Raw genomic sequence first — 22,566 nt, forward strand, 5'->3', positions numbered from 1 at the left:
TTAAATTTCATTAATATCAACTATTGCAAGTGAGCTTTCAAAACAGATAGAAATTGCTTTGCCGCAAAAGTAAAACTGTTAACAGATTCCACACCAACACCCATAAGGTGTTGAACTCTGAGCTTAAAATGTTTTAAAACTCTGGTTCTGAGAAGGCAAACTGAACATCCTCCCTTTTACTAAATTTCAGCATTTATAATAGTTATTCTTTTAGGGGTGAAGTATGGGACAAGGGAATAGGTAGAGAAAGCAATAGCTAATTAAGCCAAGACATGAATGCTCTTTGAAAAAATATACTGCAATAATTAAATACAAGCCAAAAACCTCAATCTGTCTTCTATATCTCCACAGAAAAAATCAAATATATATACATATATATTTAAACCTTCACTTGAGGAGACAGAGCTACCAAACAAAGTTATTCCAAAGGCAAAACAAAAATTATCACAGCTATCATGCACATTATATTTGCAAATGCCACAATTTTCAAGAGTTTCCTGTCAGAATCTTCTGAGGAGTACCCTTCAGTACAATTCTTTTATTATGCAAAAATGTAACAGTTACTACAAGCATTCATTATGAAACAGACGTATTTCACAAGTGTTGCTTATTGAGAGGGATGAAAATCTTAATGTAGAATGAGTCCTTTTTGCCTAATGCAAACAAGACTGATTTACATAATGATGCTTCTTCAGAACAACGATTTTATCTGTTAGCCTTACAGAAACTTAAGTAATGAACTTTACCATTAATGACATACTAGGCTAAAGACTCCTACACCAAAACTGGAGACACAATCTGAGGATACAATTACATCTGACTTCATGATGTTTTCAAGCAGATATGGGACTGTCTAATCCCAAAGTGAGTATAATAATAGGACAGAAATGAGAAACAGTAATGCAATATACAGAGATCTTAGAGCTTGTCTTCCAAGCTATTTCACAACAAACTCTTCTTCAACACAGCAAAGGGGAGAAAAATTACACAGCATCCTGACACCATTTCCCCCCTCCAGACTCTAGTAATTGTGAATCTACTCCTACATGCTGCACAGCTTGAGAAATAAACCCTTTCAGATAGTCTAAATAATAATAGGCACTATTGCTTTTCTGCAAGCTATTATATTTGCAAATAAGAATTATTAAAGTATAGAAATTTTGTATAAAGTAGGGAATAAGGAATTAGAAACAGAGAAAAGATGTAATAATTGATCATGGAACAACTAGGAAACAGTGCAGTCCGGCTGTGGAAAAAAAACACAAAATTTTAGGACATGTCAGGTGAGCTGTTTCCAATGACAGGATGAAATCAGTACTGCTGTACCATATACTGGTGAGATTTATCTGGGGTAGTTAGAATAATTTGGTTACTATGTTCAAGAAACATTAATTTGGTGGTGGTAGGCTACCAGAATATTGAATAGAGGAAAAAAAAAAAAAAAATCAACCATGTGAAAGGAGACACTGACTATGTCAATATTAAGAAATTAAACCTGCCCATAAATATTCTGCAGCACTGGGGCTAACTGGAAAACACTACCACATATGCATACTTCAAACCTCTCTTACTATCCAAACATGGTGCTCTATCCAGCAGAGTGGTGGAAATGATCCCTGGCCCATGATAATTCAGGAACTGTGCCCAGGAACTGTTTGTTCCAGAGCCATGACTATGATAGGGACAAATTTACCAAGCCCGTTTTTGAGTGCCAGCAACTACAAACATCCTTGACACTACGTTTATTAGAATGAAGGTAGCCTCTCAAGTCATCTTTCTCTGTTTCATCCATCATTCTGCTAGCCCAGTTTCATGGCTGTTCCAAAATTACGTTACATTTCTGGCCCATGATACAAGTATTCCTGAGACTGTGCTCTGGTGAAGAGACTTCAGAGGTAGCTGAAAAAGCTAGTTTTGGTAAATACAGCAGTCTAGTGAAAAAAGCCCCTCAGTGCCACAGAGGCTTCTTTTCCTTGCCAAGAAGAAATACAGATTAATGTATGTGGAATTCCATGTAGTCATAACTAGCTTCTCCTAATACTAGTTCATTAATACATGTTGATGACAAATATCCTAAGAAAGTTTGTTTTGTTTCCTTAAAGAATGAGAGCTGAGAACACCGTGGATTGCCTTCCTGAAGCATTTATACAAAGCAAACACTGGGGGGCGAGGAGAGCTAATAAAGCTAATGGGCAACATTGGCAAGAATAATAAATACAGTATATAAACTGTAGAAATAAATATAAGGTAGAAAGTAGAAGGAGTTTTCAAGCCAAAAGAGGAATGGGGAATTCAACAGCTCTTCAACAGCAGTATGTAGGTTAAAAGTAGTTCTAAGCTGAGACACTACCAATTTATGAAAGGGAATTTATGACATTGTCACCTTAAACAATGTTATGACCAAAAAGGTCCTTTTAGTCTTACACTCCTGTGAAAGACCAGGCATACTCTTGCCAAACATAAAGCCCTAACCAGCAGTGTGAGAGATTCTGCCTTTTTCTTAGAGCTCTTCTGAATGCTTCTCTGTTTCTTAATAACTGCTGTCACCTTGTCAGCATCTTTTCCTACCACAAGAGACCACATTTATTCTCACAGGAATTCAAGCTTATACTATAGCACCTCATTGGTTTAAAAAAATTCTCAAGATTCCTAAGAAATCTGCAGTGATACAGCGGCAGGAGCTGCAAGTGGTACAGCCTTATTCACAACTATTTTACCAAATAAGCTATTATTAAACACCAGATTGCTAATGAGTAGTATCTGCCCGATTAGACTTTCTGCCACAGAATACCTGTCCCTAATGTGACTTGATTTGGAAGAGTGTGCCTTCCCATTCAAACTGAAATTGTCTCTCTCTCTGAACTGCATATATGAAACAAATTCTTGATTCCTCACTTTTTATCAGCAATAGTCTGAATAAAAAAAAAAATGATACAAGATACAAAATGAGAGATATTTTAGATATTGATCAGAACAGAAACAATACATAAACAATGAGACAACGGATAAGTACTAAAATTTGTTCAGTTGAAAATACTGCAAAGATTATTTCTTCAGAATCTATTTTACAAAAGAAAAATAAGCAGAAGCCTTGTAACTAAAAATGGTAACAGTACCACAAAACCAGGTAATCCAATGATAATGAAAGAAAAGTTATGTTAACCCTTAGTGAGACATCTGGCAGGTAGCACTGATTTTAGGATCTCTAGATTTACAGCAAAGCAATACTGGCCGAGTCACATAGCCAGGCTTCAGAGCTGAAAGATCACAACAGTCACATACTCCTGAACGGAGACTCCAGTAGGGATACTCAGTTACACTTATTTAAGGGGACTGCCAGATAATAAACATGAAAACTTTTCTCCACTCTCTTCAAAGGCAGGATTCTGGAAGTAACCCTAAGTACTCCATGGTGAAGAGTAGGCATGTTTGTAATTTATCTTAATCCTGCAAAACAGTTTCATGATCTTATATGTGCTCAATGGCATGGAATGTCTCTTCTTCACTGCAACTCCAAAACCCAAAGATTTCATTATTTTGCAATGTATGAAGTGAAATGAGTTAATCCAAATTAATTTTAGACTTGACACTAAGCTCATAAAAGGGAGAAATGAATCCAACAGACTACATGTTCTAATATCTGATTAGAAGTGCATGAACAGCCTGGACTAGCTACAAAAGTCTTTAGACAAAGCTGAAGATCTAAGAGTCCTAAGCTGGTGTATCTCGTTATTTAGACAATGAAGAAAACTAAGAGAGCTCTAACCGGGGGAAAGGGAGCTGTGTAACCCTGTGGCTGCACCTTGTAAACACGGGTTTGCTAATGGGGCCAAAGCTCTTCCTGTGTCCTTGGTAGAAGTCCACCTGGATAAGCATCATTATTTCATTATTCCTTAATCACCTAGTAAACACCCAGGTAACATCTCTTGATTAATAATGACTCTTTCAAGAGCTTGTTGATATTATTTTCATAAAATTAATACAGAAGCACAATATTCATAAGTGTTTAAGAAAAGTTTAGCTACAGATGTGGGTTTTGTTTCTCAAAAATCTCTCTCATTCGTGACTTACTGGCCTTTGCTCTTGCTATTTAAGGGAGCAGGCAGCTTAACTGAATTCAGTGTCTGATATACCATACATTTACATGAATTAAAAAAAGTGTTCCGCTGAGGATGAATCTTTAATCTATTTCATACAAAGAATGTATCAGAAGCAAGGTTGTATAAAACAGGTATGGGCAAGTGCATATGTATTTAGTCAGCCTATCAACAAGCATTTGTGCATACTTGTCCTTTTCTTTTTCAAACAGACCCAGTACACTATCTTTTTGTATAATCCAGCCCATGAGGACTTATTTTGGTTTACTTCAGGAATATCCAAAATACCTTTGATTATTTCCTGTGTTCTTCAGAACTCAGTGAGATATTAAGAGAGAGCGCTATTGGCAGGAAATATCCTGAATTGCCAAGTGCCTGGAAAAAAAAAAAAAAAAAAAGCGCCCCTATTTTGTCATAGTTCCTGCTGGACCAACTACCAGCGTGCAACAGTTTGGCTCACCTTGCCATTATTAGATACAATCAGTTCCTTGAGTCCCCTGCTCGGCAGGCAGTAAAGAAATAAAATTTCTTCACTTCCTGGAGGAAGACAGTCTGCAAAGAACAAAACAAACCTTTCTGCACTGTAGTCTTTTTATTCAAATCTGGTTGAACTTTTTTTTTTTTTCCAAGAAGAAAAAAACCAAACCAAACCAATAAGCTTTTGTCCATCCAATACGGTAATCCCAAGTAGTTTTGTGCTTTGTTTCTCTCTAGGCTCTTTCTTGAGCAATTTCCAAAATTAGCATGTCTGTCTCTTACCAAACTGGTTCACAACAGTATTACCATGATCCCACATACACACATCAGCTGAGGAAAGATGGACTTTATTGGTCAGTACATTTTATAAACAGCTTGTAGTTCCCAAGATTATTGGAAATCAAGTGTTCAAGTTCCTCTGATTCTGGCAAGGATAGTGTAAGCTGAAGACCCTTCCATGTCTTCAAGCATCAGCCAACCAAGCACACACTATAAAAATTGAATGTTTTTCAATATTATTTATGGTAAAGAATTTACAAAACCTTTGGAATTCTGTGATAGCTACACACTTCCTTGTTTTAGACATCAACTGCCATTGCTACAAAGAAATAACAAGATAAGTCCTCTTATTCTGCAGCATTTTTTTTAAGTCTCTGAAAGCCACACAGACTCGGGTGTACAATTATTATGTCCAGTACTTACAAGAAGATAAATTCAATACCTGAAAGAAGGACATATATTCATGCTGTTCACCATCACACAAAAGAAGGCACTAACAGCATGAACATGAGGAAACATGATAGATGAGAGAGAAGGGAATATTTTGTGGTATGGATTTTACAAAACTCAGATCTCAAAGTGAAACAGGAGCAACTAGACTACTATCAAATTCTCCAGCCTTCTTTCAAGCATAGCCTTGGGTGTAAGCGTCATACACAACTGTCACAAATCATCCCTTCATTGGTATAATCAGAGTAAATATCACCCTTAAAGATTATCCACTAATTACCTTGTTACTTTAATTCACCATCAGCAGTTAATGTGTACAGGTTAAATTACAGTTTAGAGGTAGAAATTAGTAGTTTAAAGATAATACCTGTTTTCATACTGGAATGGCAGCAGTTATCAGATTATTCAGATAATTATCATTTAATACACTTCTGCATATTGAACAGCATTAGAGATATTCCTCCACTACACAGTACTACCTAAGTATTTTTTTATTAAGGATTATTAAAATTTCTCTACACTCTTATTCTTTAGCTGCAGAATATAAGGAAAAGTGATTGCATATCAGCAAACATTTTTGTGTTCTGATTCATATACTACGATTTCCAAACTGAAAAGTTACATAGTACAAGAGCTAAAATACTAAGTCACAACTGTCCAAGTCTTATCTATAAAGGGATTTTCCTGAGGCACAGACCAGCGTGGTTTTCATTACACTGGCTCAACAGACAACCCATGACACAGAATACATGACAGAAAACACCCATGTAATTTATCACTGCATGGAAGTTTGTGCACAGGGACAGTTATCTTTCTGCTCTCACAGAAACGAAAATACACAGGTTTATAGTAGTAATAGATTATGCTCTCAATCATATCACACTGTAAACAATTTACTAAAGACCCTTCTGAATTTCTCCCCTTCTCAAATAGTAAATATCATCTACAGAAAAGGTATATTTACCTTGAAAAGACACCATTTAATAATGTTTCTAGATTAAGATTGCACTGATTTAATCTCAGAGAGACAATGTGTTCAAGAGAATGTTCTGTGTTTCGTATGCTAATATTGTTCCTAGAGACTACAAATCACCTGGGTATTCCCATACCTAAATTTCTAGATATAAAGCACTGGATTTTCACTTCAATCCATTTCTGACTAATCTGCTTATAGGGTCTCTTCCTCTGAACCTCTTGGTTTATAAGGATCTATAGTCTACATGTTTGAATATCTTATTTCATAGTTATAATTTAGAAAGAGCTAAATGTTTTTTATAAATCTACTACAACATTTATGACAAACATCTAAATAGAAACCAAGAAGATTAGATGCTGCAAACATATCTGTAATACTTTGTTGGTGCTTGCCAATGTATGCCTTACGAATCACTCACTAGATAAAAGCATAACCCAGTAATAATTTTCTACAGACTAAAACAAAAAGCAGGCACCTGAAGCTCAATCTACCCACTTAAATTAAGTGACTTTGCCACTGTGATTATGCTCACCTCAGAGGAGTAACCCTACATTTATTTTCGACCAGTTCTCCATTACACAGTCTCTGAGGAAGACAATCTCTCACAAATCTATACTGCCAATTCCATAAAGAACTGTAAGGCCTAGACAAAATTCATTAAATGAATGCGGATGCCTATATCCAAAACTCCAAACCAAGCCCTTTCACTTCACTAAGTGGCCCCTTAATCCTGGATGTTCCTGAATTCTCTAGGTACCTCAGGGAACTCTTCCCTCCTGACAGTTCAACAGGCTCTCAAAACTGTACGTTGTGCACATGCTCATCCCAGACCGACTGTGAGCCCACCTGACCTCCTCTGTGATTCCTGGAGGACCCAACCTAGGAAGTGTAATCTCATTACATCATTATTTGCATTAATAGCTTCTGGCTATCAGGTTTGTTTTTGTTGGCTTTTTCTTAGTACAAGGTGGAGGAGGTACCACCCTGGAACAGTTGCCTGGCTGCTGAGGAACTGCAACTCAGTTCTCTCTTCACCTGATGGGATTTGCCTCCACAACTCTGCCTCTCAGTGACATGCAATTAAAGCATGCTCTAATTACAAGGCCAGAAATTAGGTTTGGCATCCTCCACGATCACACAGAAACAGGACTACTGTGCGAAAAAAACCCAAAATGCCACACACACACACACCCAACCAAACAAAAAAACCCCCACAAAATGCCAAGCCACCTCAAAAAACCAACAAAGGCATAATTCATGTGTTCATAAGGAAAGTAAACATGAAAATACTCACTATTTATTTAGGGTACTCTATTTAGTGAGAGTGATAAATCTTTGACTTTTGTTCCTTTAACTACTACTACCAAACAGAATTAAACAATCACTAAGTAAAAAAACAAGTAATCCCACAAATGGGACTGAAATAAAGAAATCCCTTTTTGAACTGAACGCTCTGAGCAATTTGCAATAAAATCATAGTGTCATAAAAATATGGTTGTGAGAGCCTGAGAAGTCACCTTAGCTATCCTTGAAAATACTTGTCTAATTGTCTCATTCCTTCCAGTGATGGAAATCTCACAGCCTGCACAGGTAACCCATCTCCATTCTTATCTGCTTTTAGTATTCAAAAGATTTAACTGAAACACCTCTTACAACAATGTAAGCCCATTCATTATGCTTAGTTCACTCTCTACCAAGCTCTCTGCAATAATCTTTTACATATTTGAAGACACTTAAAATGTTTTTCCTAAACCATGTTTTCTCTCAATGAAACAAATCAAATTATTTCAAGTTTACAGCATTTGCTGAACAGAATCTCAGTGGCAACATACAAAGTCTAATCTTGCTTTATATTTTCCTGGGAGGAGATGTACAGTTGGATACTCGTTAAGGTTTAAGAAGTTGAACTGAGGTGTCCAAGCACCTAGCTCTTTTATAAAAGCCAGCCACTTGGAAAAAGTGAATCTTGCTCACTTTTTTCAAAGAACACTACCTATCTAGCAGTCATCTTCAGATATGAACTTTGGACAGTCCTTGTCATTCTGTTCTAGCTTTATGAGAGGAGTTCAGAATGCAAACTTTTGTGATTAGAATTTCTCATTAACTTCTTCTAGATGGCTCTGCGGTTAGCATATAGCCTCTTTCACCCTTTGAGATGCATACTTTGGGACTATACATGGAGCCTGGCAACCCAATGTTGAGTTTTGTGTTCTATTTCAGGTTCAGGAACCTAAAATGTAAGAAGTAAATATAATTTGCAGGTATCAGAGATGTCTGTATTAAACATTGGAACACAGTGACATCATCTTCAAGATAAAAATTACTAAGCTAGTTCCAAAGCCATAAATAATATAGTTGCATTTGTACAGCTAGGCTGCCCTCGGGATCCTTGAGGGAGGGTATCGCTGTGGTCTGCTGCATGCAGCTGAACTCATCACTACCATGGATCTCCAGTTCTCTAGAGCAAATTCTAAAGAAGCAGGGGAAAGGACTTACCCAAATATTTTAAGTATAGCTTAGTGCTTGAGTCATAGGAACTCTGAAGCAGTAGTATCCCAATTCAAAAAAGCACTCAGGCAGGAAAGCAGGCATCAGTCACGTAAGATGAAATCATGTATTTATGGTGTGCTTAAGTCCTTAGCTAAATCAAGATACTTTTCCTGGATTTTAACCCAATATGGTTAATATCAGTATATACTATGGCAGAGGAATAACAGCCTACTGAGAAGGGTGAGAAATTAACAGTTCAAAAGAGATTGTAGTCACTGCACCTCTAATTAAGAAGGAAGTTGCAGACTACCTAAAAGACCATAAAATTATTTTTTCAGCCTCTGTCTTTAAAAGCAACGTTAAGATATGCCCATCAACAGCCTTTTAAATACAATTACTTTTCATTTATTGTGTAAAAGATAAATTAAAGAAGTGAGAGCAATGTCATTCTGAGATTTGTTGTCACTTGAATGCTTCTCATCATCTTCAGCACTGGGATGATGACTTGGCTTTCAAAGGACTGTAACTGTCATGGACATCAAGACAATATAACACAAGGTGATCTTGCAGGTAGCTGGAATCCATTACATCATAAATTTTCAAAAGTTTAGACGAGCCTTGGAAGTTTACTATGTGCTCAGTAGCAAGCAGGTCATTAATGTAACGCACTCTTGATGTTCTTGTAATAACACGTGTCGACCTGTCATTTAAGGCTTACTATTCATAGGTCATAACACAGTACTTGCTGTAAGATAATGCTTATTTAACAGCTTATGATCATTACTACAAACAGAATAGAATAAGAGTAGAAGTAGTTCTAAGCATATCCAAGTGAAAATTAAAATTTATTTACGGCATCTTAATTTTAGCTGGGGTAACTGTGTTCCAAGACTAGAAAATATATTGGGTGCACAAGGCAGAGATGACCTTGGACTTTTCACTGACAAGAACAGCCAATAGAAGCTATTGCAAATGTATTGCAAAGTGGCCAACAGTCACCACTTTTATTCCATGAACTTCATTCTTGTGTGAAAAAAGCACTTTAAAGATAAAACACAAGACCAAGCATGACATTACCCAGAAACTCACATTAAGTGACTAGTTAACACCAGCTTCCGAGAGGTTTAATTGAATAGCAATTTCAAGACAGTTCTGTCAAAGAGAACACACAATACTAAAGCTATCTACAGCAAGCAGTAACTACAGTCTCTACAGCAAGCAGTTCAGCATAGCACAGGGAAGCCCAGACTGGTGGAGGCTGTGTCACTTCTGAAATGAGCCATCTCCGTGAACTAGCCATAGAAGTACAATATTACAGCTCAGTCTTGCCTCTTAGCTAGGTTTATTGTGTTGGGTATGGTGTTGCATGAGTCTGAATTTTAGAATGAAATTTAGTACCTCCATTCAGCCTTTTGCTGTAATATGTATAGACATAGTTTGGGTTGACATGTACTTATGCATCACTACACTACACTGTTGACCAGTGTAAAGATTCCATAAGAATGATGTTTAATAGAAATATGGATCCAATAGTTTTCCAAGAGAGATGCATCTCTAAGGTTCCAGAGAGACTGAATCACAGTACAGCGTGCCTAACCAAATTATGAAAGGAAAGCTTTTATACATAAGGTAATTTAATTCAATCAGAAGCTCATACAGCTAACCTCTTCACAGAAACTGCCCACCATGTGTATGTTGACAAATGCTATTAAAATCCTGTAAAGGTGTTTCAAAAGGCTGGATTTCAGACAAAGTTTTAGCCTGAAGGACAGCTAAGAAATGAAGGTATGTTTTAGTGGAGAAGCCGTGAAGCTTAGAAAATAAGAAAGTGAATAAACTGGTATAAAACTTGGGTGGACTCTGGGGTGTGGCTCAGATTTTTGTCCAATAATATTCTTTATTTATGATTTAATATTCATTAGTCTAAGGATTTCTACATGCAGAAAACCTGCTAAAAGAACAACTGACATGCATTCAGAAGTTGGAATGCTATCAGACACTGACATTAATTTACTTTTTTTCTTCTGGAGGGAACTTCAGAACGTAATTAATTCTTTATTGATCTCTTAGAGAAAAAGACTTTTTTGTCATGGTTTTCCAATTGTACAAAATGTGCTAGAAAAGATTTACAAATACCAACAACGTGCAATACCTTAAACCAGAATAAAACATTTGGTAATCCTTGGTACATTTGCTGTATCACTTATACAAATTTTAGATTAAGACCCAGAGAAAATCAGGAGACCAAGAGGAAATAAAAGGTTTGTTGTTTATTTTGCTCCTCCTTCTCATAGCTTGTTTTAATACCAACAGGATGTAACCAACTACAATAAGGTCAAAGAACTAACTGTTTGCCCTAAAGATTTTATTTATCAATAGTGGACTATGAGAGATGAATAAGTATCTGGAATGGGAAAGTATCTGTGAAGGTTGTGATTTTATGTTTTCTCTTTGGCGCTAAATAAATTAGGGACAAAATTCCAAAGCCAAGGTGAATTCACTAGGAACTGATCAGGTACACAGATGTCTACATACAAGCTGGCCACCCCAGACCTATTTTGTATCCAATGGTGAGAAGCCAACACTTCTAATGTGCAATTGACCTTATTACACAGGGGACATCAACAACAGGCAAAATGAATCTCTTTAGATATATTACAGATGTCCAAGAACAGATGAGATTTAACATACTCTTTGTATTTCTGTAATTAATAAGTCATATCATAGAATCAATAGAAAGTTACTTCCAAGCATTAGCTTTCCCAAAGCTTAAGAGTCAGCAGAATCATTATGTAATGATTTTGTAGACACACATGACACTTCTGACTGACAAAAACATTTGCCTGTAATATTTAATTAAATTTAAAGTTACTGTGTAGCAACTGTAAGAGGTTGACAGCTGCCAAGAGCTGTGAGGTTGCTGAATAGAATGGTATTTCTGGAGCCTTGCCCAGAGTTGAGACAAAATTTGACTCATCTTCATGCATACATTTGCAATATACCTCCAAACTAAATTAAGGATTTCACTCCATCACAAGGTCCTAGTGATATCATGTTAGAGCTAAGAATTGACTACAATATCAATAGAATCTTCTAAGAGACTCTAAAGTGAAAGATGATCTTTCCATACCTATGTTTGTGACCTTGTGTTGTGTTCTCCCAGAATGCAAACGCCACAAACACCAATTCAGTTATTGGTAACAGGAAAATTACAATTTGACCTCCATTGTTTCTTTATACTACTTCAGAGTATATTAACAAATACTGCAGTGAGTAGGAAATACTGCAGCTGCAAAAGCTATGCCTGCAAAAATTTAGAAACTGTAGGATAGTAATTGAGCTAGATCAGGACTGATGAATTCATCATATCTATTTTTGCTTTCATTTTCAGCTAACAATCTGTTGACAAAAAACAGATACAAAAGATTAAAAGAGAGAGAGGAACAAAGAAAATATGAAAATTGCTTTACATTACATGACATCATTCCACTCAATCTCCTTATGTGTTACAGCATTTTATTCAATCTTTTCTGTCCTAGCTGTTCAAACTGTAATCTTCTTGACATATATCCTGTCACTTACTGAATGCTCGTGCACTTTTGAGTACAATGGGAGTCCCAGTCTCAATAAAGATTTTTAGGCATCACCACAGTACAAAGAGGAATAAAAAAATACCTTCAAACAGCTAAGTAACTAACATTCCACCTCTTTGATCTTTTGATCTGCATACCAAAGAGATAAGTAAATAATAATATGGGAATGGAGATAAGAAATACTGTTTTTAATTACTGAAGTACCACTTTTACCAAGTATCACATCATCCATCAGAAGATGGAAGCACTAAACCCTATGAGTTCAAAGGAATCCCATGAGCTCTGGACTCCCTGTTTCTTGTATATATGTAATTTGATTCCAGTACATCTACTGGATAGCCAAGTGGGTTTCAAAAATGCCTTTAACTTTTACTGAGAAAAGTTGCTCTGCAATTTTTCAGGTGGATAACCTATTTAACTGCTGCTCTACATTTTTAAAAAGAATTGGTGAACAATAATACAGTGAGAAAGTTATCAGCATGCACTGTTCAGAATACATTATCGCTCCAGCTTTAGTCACAAAGCTCATACTGGTCAACTGGATTGCAACATTTTGACATATGGTAATTACCACTGCAGAGAAGAAAAGGCTCAGAATGTCAGAAAGGAATTCTAACCTACAGTGTTAAAACAGCATTAACAATAGACAGCGTAGCAAAATACTGTCTTTTGTTATCACTACACAGTAATACAATAGTTTAATTTATTCTTATTATATTGTCTAATTACTATATAAAATTAAAAAAGCAACATTTACCACTGAGAAGCCAGTGTGGAAAAGATATCAGTGGTTTCAGGTTCTTGGAACAGTTTCAAAAGTTCTGGTTCAGATGATAAGTCAGCAAGGATCCTTAACTCAATATGGGAAAAATCTAGAAAACAGTGTTAAAATAAATCTATTGCTCTAAAATAAACACACACACCTGCATTTTAACTAAACTATCACAAATTAAAATGCAAGCCCAGACTGTTCAGTCATTTCCTCGTGCTCAAAAAAACCAGATGCCTGTAAAAAAGCTTATACTGAAGGAGTTACATTCCAGCCACAGATCACAAGGTGTCTGATTCCTTCATTATCTTCAAGTGTCAAATTAATCTTATTAGCTCTTTGTTTCTACTGACAAGGCTTACATATCACCCATTTCCAAAGCACACTAAGGAGTATACATAATATAACAATATGAATTGATACTACAGGATTTGACAGCCTTGTAAAATATGTCATCCAAAGGAGAAGGGAAAAAGAGAGGACAGAACTGTGAACATTAATATGTATGAGAACCATAATACATACTATCTTACCTGCTGCTAGTAATGTATATCCCTTTTTCGAAACAAACAATGTTCTTGGGGAAATAGTTACTATTTCCTCTTCTTTCCCTAGAAAGGAGACAGACATTTAAGTCCCAAACCCCAATCCAAAAAATATTGGGTTAAAAACCATAGGAGGTTGTAAATAACATACCTAACACACAACTAAAACCACACAAATCTTAATGTAAGCAACCTAGTAGAGCAACTACCAGAACCACAATTATTTTCCTTTATCAGTGATGTACAGCATTTTTATCTCTGCCATCCTTGCAGTACCATTTCTCCTCCTCTTTCAAAACCAAACTCTTCCCAAAGCACTAGCTAACAAATATCTTCAATAACTAACATTATTCACAGATCACTTAATAAAGAAGGCATTCAGATAAGGGAGGGTCTATAGAGACAAACTAAAAAAATATTTTTTCTTATCTTTGAATGTACCACAGCATTGTGGTAATAACCAAATTCTGACTTACAGGTGGTAGGGGAATACAATATTGAGGACATACAGTTGATACAGGCATCCAAATTCTAATGACAGAAATCCCCTGTAATATCACAAAGCAATAATGTACATTGACATGGTATTAGAAACTCAGTGCATCCTGGGAACGCCACTTGTCTTGGAATAGAAAGATATGGTGGCTTGAAATACAACAGAATTAATCTGATCAGCATAAAAGTGGGGAAAAAACCATATGTCTTGATACAGGAATTAAAAACGTAGAAATATATTTTTAAGAAGCACATATTATAAGATCATGGACAAAACTGATTGGACTGCTCCCATGAAGACCTATGTGCCACAGTTGCAAATTGCAGCTCAGGTTTACTCAGCCACTGCTCATGCATTTTATTTAAAACTTAAAAAAAAAACACTTTATAAAATATCAGGTAGATAAAACTGCTGTTGAAGTTTTACATTGTCTTCCACAGACTCCTGTTTTATGATCTGTATTATTTCAAATGTAGGGAGTGAATAGCTGTGAAAAGGCAAGCCTGCCCTTATCTGAAAAGCAAGTGCAACAGATGAGCAGCGTTTCCCAACTACGGCTGTAGGTGTTCAAGAAGGAGAGCTTATGTGGGCAAATGTCTCCCTTGTATTTGAGTCTACTGTTGTGGGTTTCACTTTTCATCACTTGGGTCACACTTTTCTACGTTTACCTTGGTTCTCTCTAAATCATCTGCCTTAAAGCCACTTCTGTTACCAAAACAACACATCTGACCAAGTATTGGTGTTCAGTTGTGAGTTTGATTAAAATGACCCAGCTTTAACATCTATCTCAGGCAAATCCTTACAAGCAGAATGCACACAAATTTGTCCCTAGGATATTTAATGGAGTTAAGATGTGTAATTTCATCTGGAAAAAGGAACAGTGAGATAGTAGAGGGAAAGAAAAAAATCTGAAAGTTTTTGACTATTTAGATCAGTGCTGAACGAGCAAATTTTTTTGCAGGAATGCCCAGCAAAAAGCAACTGGTTTAAATGAGAATGTAAAACTAATTATCAATAATCTATTTTATTCTTTAATGCTGGAGCTATTGGTCTGCTTTAAAATACAACTCAGTAAAATAATTAGATAAAATTGCCTTTTCCTGTTAGTAAAAACACACTTTACCTTTTACGTACTGTTTCCTTTTAATTCTAACTGGATGTTTAGAGATACCTTGAATGTTCTACAAATAAGAAAAAAAAAATGCTTAGTAATTTAAAGTCTATGAAAACACATTTATGTAGCAGCAGAAGAAAATTAGTGATACTAAAGCCAGTAAGTTTTTCCCCATATAATAAATAAGATTAACCACTTTGCCTTTCAAAAGAATCTTCATACATCTGTATCTATAGGTACTTTTGAATATTTGCTCTTCCTTGAAAACTGGAAGCTTGTAAGAACAATTTCTCACTGGCAACCTTTCCAAATCCTAATCTCTAGATGCACAATAGAACATAATTAATAACCCAATAAAAATAATTTTATTCTTATTTTTTAGATATGGTGCATTACTTTCAAGAAAAGAACGCATGTGAACCCTGCCTTCAGCTACGGCAACAAATTCTTCTTCAGCCTCTAGACATTTTTCAAATATCTATTCCCACTTTTTTTAAACACATGCTAAAATAAAGAAGGAGCTCTTTCTTAACTACAGCACATCAGTCAAAATTAAAAGTGAGAACTAAGTTTATCAACAAACATGCAGGACTAGGAATAAAAGATTTTTCTTTAAAGATCTGAGTTCATACACCTCCAGTAAAGAATGAGAAATGACATGGGATAGCTTCCTTGTGTTATTTTACGTCTCTTCATCTAGAGAGATAACACATGACAAGACAATTCTTGTCATGTGTATCAAGCTCAATTTTCATAATTCCACACAATTACTTTGCAAGTGGTTAAGGAATTAGATGAACATACTACTATTATATAATGCTGTGACTTCACGAGATGGAAATAGTGCTATATAATTTCCAAATCAGAATGATCATTTTCTATGTAATTTTAAACTCAAAATTGTTATATTAAACTTAAGAGGAATGTAATCATACTGCAAAAGCTATTTAAATTTAAAGCAAAAGTAAAAGAACAAGACCTCCAAAACAGAACATTATAGTTTCTAGTCTTAGTATTACACTTAAAGATCTACAATTAAATGTATTAAAGGTGAATGCCCACCACAACACCACACACAAAGAGATAGGAAACTACCACATAAAATACATATTATTTTCACACCGTGGGTAAACTAGGAACACTTCTCTCAATGCATCAATGCAAAGTCTGACCCAGAAGAAGCACTTGCCATCTTTAATATTTTATTCTTCAGTTTCTAGAAACATTTAAAAATACAGTTGTGGCAATGCTTATTGTAATGCTATTAACCATATTTTGAAATAAGTGGTTATTTAACCTGTGCACAAAACTAAAATTTCTATTGATAATTATCAATTTCTAGCGATAACAAGTTGAGGAGGATGACTGCTTGTTCATATGAATAATAAGCGGTTTAAGTGGCCAGGAAGCTAGCAGATCCTCAGAAGTTCAGAGAACTAAGTCCTTTATTATGTACCTGGACATGAATGTGGGAGCCTAATCTTACACATTTAAAAACAAAATCACAGTATTTTAATTCTGACTTGAATAATTTTAATGGTAGAGATCATCCTATGGACTTCTTGAGCTCTATATTGGTATTGAGATGTACTTAATAAGATACCCTCCAGCACAGGTTAAAGAGTTGTTTGTAGATACTCTCACTGATTATTGTTCCTTAACTCATTTGCTTCAAAATCCTGAAACAAAGTGAAATAATTTTTTTTTTCCAAATCTATCCAGAATGGTAAAAATAAATCATTATATTGCTGTCTTGATTTCACTGACAGCATATGCAGAAAGTCTGCTTTTAATGCAATTTTAGAAGTGTTACTAATAATTCTGAAAAACACTAGTAAGTAATTACAAGTGCAAAATGTACTTTCACTTGTAAATTAGTTAACAACTCATAATTTGAATAAATCATCAGCAAAGTAACTCAAGAAACATGCAAGTGGTAATGCTCATCTTTAAGCTATTGGAATAGCTTAATAGATTCCACTCATCTAATTTTAGATGTCTTCAGGCTAGCCGTTGGTCTAAACTAGCTGTCTAGAATCCCTCCATAGTCAGTAGACAAAGACAGATTTAACTACCCACTGGAGATTCCCATCTGTATATGACACATACTTAGAATGAGTTGAATGGGTTGACCTAAGATTCCCCTGGAGATGTTCTCTAAGATTTAGATTATCAAATTTTATGAGATAAATTTACTTTATATATTTCAAAGGATGGAGAAATAAGGAGACAATCTCAGAAAAGTCTTCCAAATGGAAAGCTTTCATGTGCTTGAGTTACAAATTAAGTGACAATTTTATGTATCAAAAGTGGAAGACTGATGTAACTTTGGTCAATGATTATTACTACCTTGGACTACACGATACAGCCTGTGTTTTTGCTTTTCTGTATTTATTTCAAATATTTTTCTGCAAAACCTTCACAGATCCAATCTGAGATGTGACTGTTATCCTTTACCATTAGAAAAGGGCATCCACATTTTATTAGAAGTTGTAAAGAAACAAATGCTCTCTCTGAACAATTATGCTCAAACAGACAAGAAGGAATATACTTGAAAGAACATGATGAAAGAGCTGGATGTGAAAGTTAACTATTAATACTTCTCTTCATTGTTTCTGAGTAAGGCAGGGGAAAAAAAAAAAAAAAGTCAAGCTATTCTAGTAGATGATTAACAGGAAAACACTAGCATTGGTTAAAAAAACAACACCATAATCCAAAATTCATTTCCAGAGGCTCCAATGGACAAAAGGACAGATGAAGTCAACATCCCAGTTTCAATTATGTTTGAAAGGCTGTGATGACCAGGGCAGGTTCCTGAGTGCTGGAAGAAAGCAAGTGTCACTCCTTTCTTCCAGGAAGAGGATACAGAAAACTACAGGCCAATCAGCCTCTCCTCAATTCCTGGGAAGGTGATGGAGCAAATAATCCTGGAAAACATTTGCAAACACATTAAAGTCAAAAGATGATCTGGGGTAGTCAGCATGGATTTACAAAGGGGAAATCACGCTTAACCAACAATAGCCTTTCGCAATGAAGCAACTAGCTCAGTGGATGAAGGGAGAGCAGCAGATGTTGTTTACCTTGACTTCAGCAAGGCTTTCAAAACAATCTCTCTTAAAAGCCTCATAGACAAGCTGATGAAGTACAAGCTAGATAAGTGGACAGTGAGGTGGACTGAAAACTGGCTGAACTGCCAGGTTCAAAGGGCTTTGACGAATGGCACAAAGACCAGCTGGAGGGCAGGCACTCACCGAGTACCCCAGTGGCCAATACTGCTCAACACTTCCATTAATGACCTGGATAACAGGACTGAGCGCAACCTCAGCAAGATGGCATACAATCCAAAACTGAGAGGAGTTGTTGATACATCAGAGGGCTGCTCTGCAATTCAGAGAAACCTCAGCTCTGGAGAAATGGCCGATCAGGTTCTCACAGAGTTTACAGTCTGGAAAGCAGCTTTGCAGAAAACGATCTGTGAATTCTGGTGGAAAGAAAAAAAAAAATTGAACATGAACCAGCAGTGAGCCTTTGTACCTAGGAAGGCCAACAGCATCCTGGGCTGTGTCAGGAAAAGTGTCACCAGTGTCAGGCATTATGAGCAGAGTGCAAGCATCACCTCTCTTGACCTGCTGGTCCCAAAAAAAACCGCTCTAGTGGACCCTGCTTTGAGCAGGGAGGGGTTGGGCTAGATACTCTCCAGTGGTCCTGTCCAACCTCACCTGTCTTATGATTCTATGATTCTGGTTTTATAACATTACTGTAATTGATTAATTTATATATCCCAGTGTCAATCCATCTCACTCTCTCTACTCCACATGGTTTCTGGCTGAGACAGAATTGAAGCCTTCAATGGTATGAGGCAGTGGAAAGACAAAGACAGATTCTGGTTTCATTCCAAAGCAATCTAATCAAAATACATATTTTTAAAAAATATTTAACATATATATGTAGCTACACTTGTAGCATAACACAAAAATTCAAAGATTAAAGGCAGAAACAAATACTTTGCAGAAACTGTAGTCAGTTAGTGCATCATGTCTTATGCAGACCATCAGAAAAAAGATTGTATTATCTTGATGATGGAAAATGCATGCAAAAATGTACACCTAAGATGCATAAATAATTTTGGCAAACCTGCAACACAATTAATGAGAACTAGTTGATTGTATAAATGGAAATTTCCGTTTTTAAAAATGTTTTCCATAGAATCATAGAATTATTTAGGTTGGAAAATACCTTTAGGATCATTGAGTCCAACTGCTAATCCAGGACTGCCAAGTCCACCACTAAACCACGTCTCTAAGGGTGACATTTACACATCTTTTAAACACCTCCAGGGATGGTGACTCCACCACTTCCCTGGGCAGCCTTTTTCAATGCTCGATAATCCTTTCGGTGAATAAATTTTTCCTAATATCTAACCTAAACCTTCCCTGGCACGACTTGAGGCAGTTTTCTCTCGTGCTGTCACTTGTTATCTGGGAGAAGACACCGACCCCTACATGCCTACAACCTCCTTGTCCCACCACCCCCACACCCCCCAGCATTAAATCATTAAATATTAAATTCTGAAATATAGTTATCAAACTTAAAAAGAAAGCACTGAATCTTATCTGCACTGAAGTCACTTTGGGTGTGATAAATTCAGACTGACTGTCTTTTTCCTGGGTGTCCAAAGCTGACACCTTTCTTTGGCACTGGACCTGCCCCACAGGGATGTAGCACTCCATCAATTCATCATCTATTTTAGAATTTCAGGTACTTGACACATTTCCCCAGCATCTGGATGGTTGTTGGATCACTGGTTTTTTAGCTAAACTCTTCAGAAAACATTGTGCTGGAAAAGTAGGGAGGCATAGGCATGGCAGGAAAAAAATAATCTCAGTAGGAACACTAGATTAAAACAATACATGCTGAAAAAAGAGACTGCTGATTTCTTTCCTCCTACCTCCATAATTTGATTTTTTTGCCACTATAATCCATCCTGACTGGTGATCCTGATGCATCCCTTAGTCCAGTGTTTTAGCAAAGGTTAGAAATCTGTTTTCTTGGTTCTGAAAATATTTCTATTGAAAGTTGTTCTACTTTTAGTCTGTTGTTTCAGGTGGAGACAGTGTAGATTCTTGCCTGCACCATTAGCCTCTGTATACAGAGCCATTGAGAAACAATGACAGACTTCACTTTGGCAAGGAGACTCAGAATTGATGGGCTCAATGTCTCTGTTACAGCCTCACAAACACAGCTTTCTCATGAAGCATTCAAGCTTTGCAAAAAGGATGCTCTAATCCATAGGGAAAGTCATTGTATCAAAGAGGAGCAGAATTATCAATGAAAACAAAACCTAATCAAAATCCAACAAAAATATGTAATTCCCAGCTTGATGAGTTTATTTTAGTCAGATGTATTTTCTGTTGAGCTTTCCATTCTACATCTACATTCGCAATTGATTTTTCATTCCTTCCTCGGTTAAAAAACAGCACATTATTTTGGTCCTCTCAAAGGATTACAGCATTCAGATATATATTGGCTAAATTACTTTTGAAGTCAGTATAGTTGGACCACCTAATCACAGAGGCTGGTGGTGCATTTTAATTATTTCTTACTCTGTGTCAAGTCAAATCATTGATCATATTTCCTGTTAAATTCCCCTTTCAGTTATTTATATCGATTCAGTTAACTCATACCTCTCCCTCTCTACATACATTTTCAGTAGCATAAGTTGCTATTTTCTGAGCAAATAACCTCAGTCAACCCTGGTAACTCCCTAGAAATAGATGTTTATATAGGTATACAAACACATCTATAGCCATACGTAGATTCTTTTTTTTCTAGAAAATGGCTCATTGATCTACGAACTGCTCAGATCTGCATTTCTAAATACCTACAATATATGGCTGTCTTAAGACCTACAAACTGCAGGGAGGGGAATAGGGAAAAATCAACAGTTAAGTTCCTGAAATAAATGAGAATGCATGGAGGTAGCTTCAGACTCCTCTATAGCCAACTGATTCCGATTAATTCCTGCACTGATCTAATGACTTACTTAAAAATAACAGAGACAAAACTTACTACTAACGTAAGAGTAACCACTTATAAATATATATAGTATAGATGTGTCACAAGGGAAGAGCAAAAACAGCCAAGGAGTTAGACTGAGCAGATATAAGGAAGCAGCTAGACCAGGTAAAGTTGCAATGTATGTATCTTTTGATGTGGCAGCTAATCCACCTGCTGTTACAGTGAGGCACAGTGCCAAACACAAGAGCAAAATAAAGACAATTGAGGAATTAAACATTGTTTTACTGTGGCTACCAATGCCAGAAAAAAGCAAAAAATAGCTGCATTTCTTGTAAGCAAGACTATTTCCTGGAAATTAATAATTTCCCAATACTGGATAAAAACACAAATATTTCTCTTCTGTTTGAAAAAAGTTCAGAGCAGTGAAATTCTAGTTTATTTCATGAAATGTAGCACTCCAGGAAAAACTGAAGCATTGCAAATCCAAAAGTGTCTGGCGTTTCTTTTGGTATCTTCTCCAGAAAGTTTATGAAAAAAATTAGGCCAGACTGCTCTTTCTGAACAAGAGCTCAGCTCTACACAACAAAACACAACATAAGCTTTTAAGTTCATGACATCTGTCTGATGACTAGCATTTTATTACTTTTGGAGCAGAAGTAATACTTTGGTCTTACAGACTAGACTTCTTTGAAAAAAAAATAATAAGTTGAGTTATATTATATAACTCCACTTATTTTTTACTTTTTATTCTTGTAGTGGATTTCTTTCTATTTACTTCAAAATTTTCTCACTCCTTTTCCTTCTTTATCAGTTGTCTTCTCTTGCTTTACATGGGATGACACCTACTGATAAATTATGCTCTCATAGCTCAGTTAATTTAAGAGAAATATAAGCACAGGTTCAGTGAGCTACTTCCTTAACCATCAGCACTCTGCTTGCTCCTCTGTTAAAGGCCAAAAGTGCTGGAGAAATGGCAAGGAAAACTGCACACTGCCCAAAACAGTCTTCTTGCAACGCAGAACAAGATTTCAGAGTCCTGAGGGCATGCACAATAACAAATTTACTCAATTTGTCTGGCACCTCCAAAGTTAGTGGCAACTCAGAGCAAATTACACAGCAAAAAAAAAAAAATTAAAAAACCCCAACCCTTCATGATTTCTCTTTTGGAAAATTGCCATATTTAATTATTGTCAATAGCAGCATTCATTTTTTGTTGTAAAGGAATAAACAGTTATTTTCTGTGACTTCTATAAAACAGAATT

The 22,566-nt window shown here is 36.1% G+C and overlaps 1 protein-coding gene across 1 annotated transcript in view; it reads right to left on the minus strand.

The window, feature by feature from the left end:
* POLN (DNA polymerase nu) overlaps window positions 1-22,566 on the minus strand; it is a 129,269-nt gene that overhangs the window by 68,997 nt on the left and 37,706 nt on the right. The window contains exons 15-17 of the mRNA XM_080410934.1: window positions 15,296-15,353; window positions 13,665-13,742; window positions 13,120-13,234 (exon numbers count right to left, since the gene is read on the minus strand). Of these exons, the coding sequence (XP_080267060.1) occupies window positions 13,120-13,234; window positions 13,665-13,742; window positions 15,296-15,353 (251 nt within the window). The remainder of the gene's footprint in view (window positions 1-13,119; window positions 13,235-13,664; window positions 13,743-15,295; window positions 15,354-22,566) is intronic.

Source organism: Falco punctatus, assembly GCF_963210335.1.
Source record: "Falco punctatus genome assembly, chromosome: 1".
NCBI classification, from domain to species: domain Eukaryota; kingdom Metazoa; phylum Chordata; class Aves; order Falconiformes; family Falconidae; genus Falco; species Falco punctatus.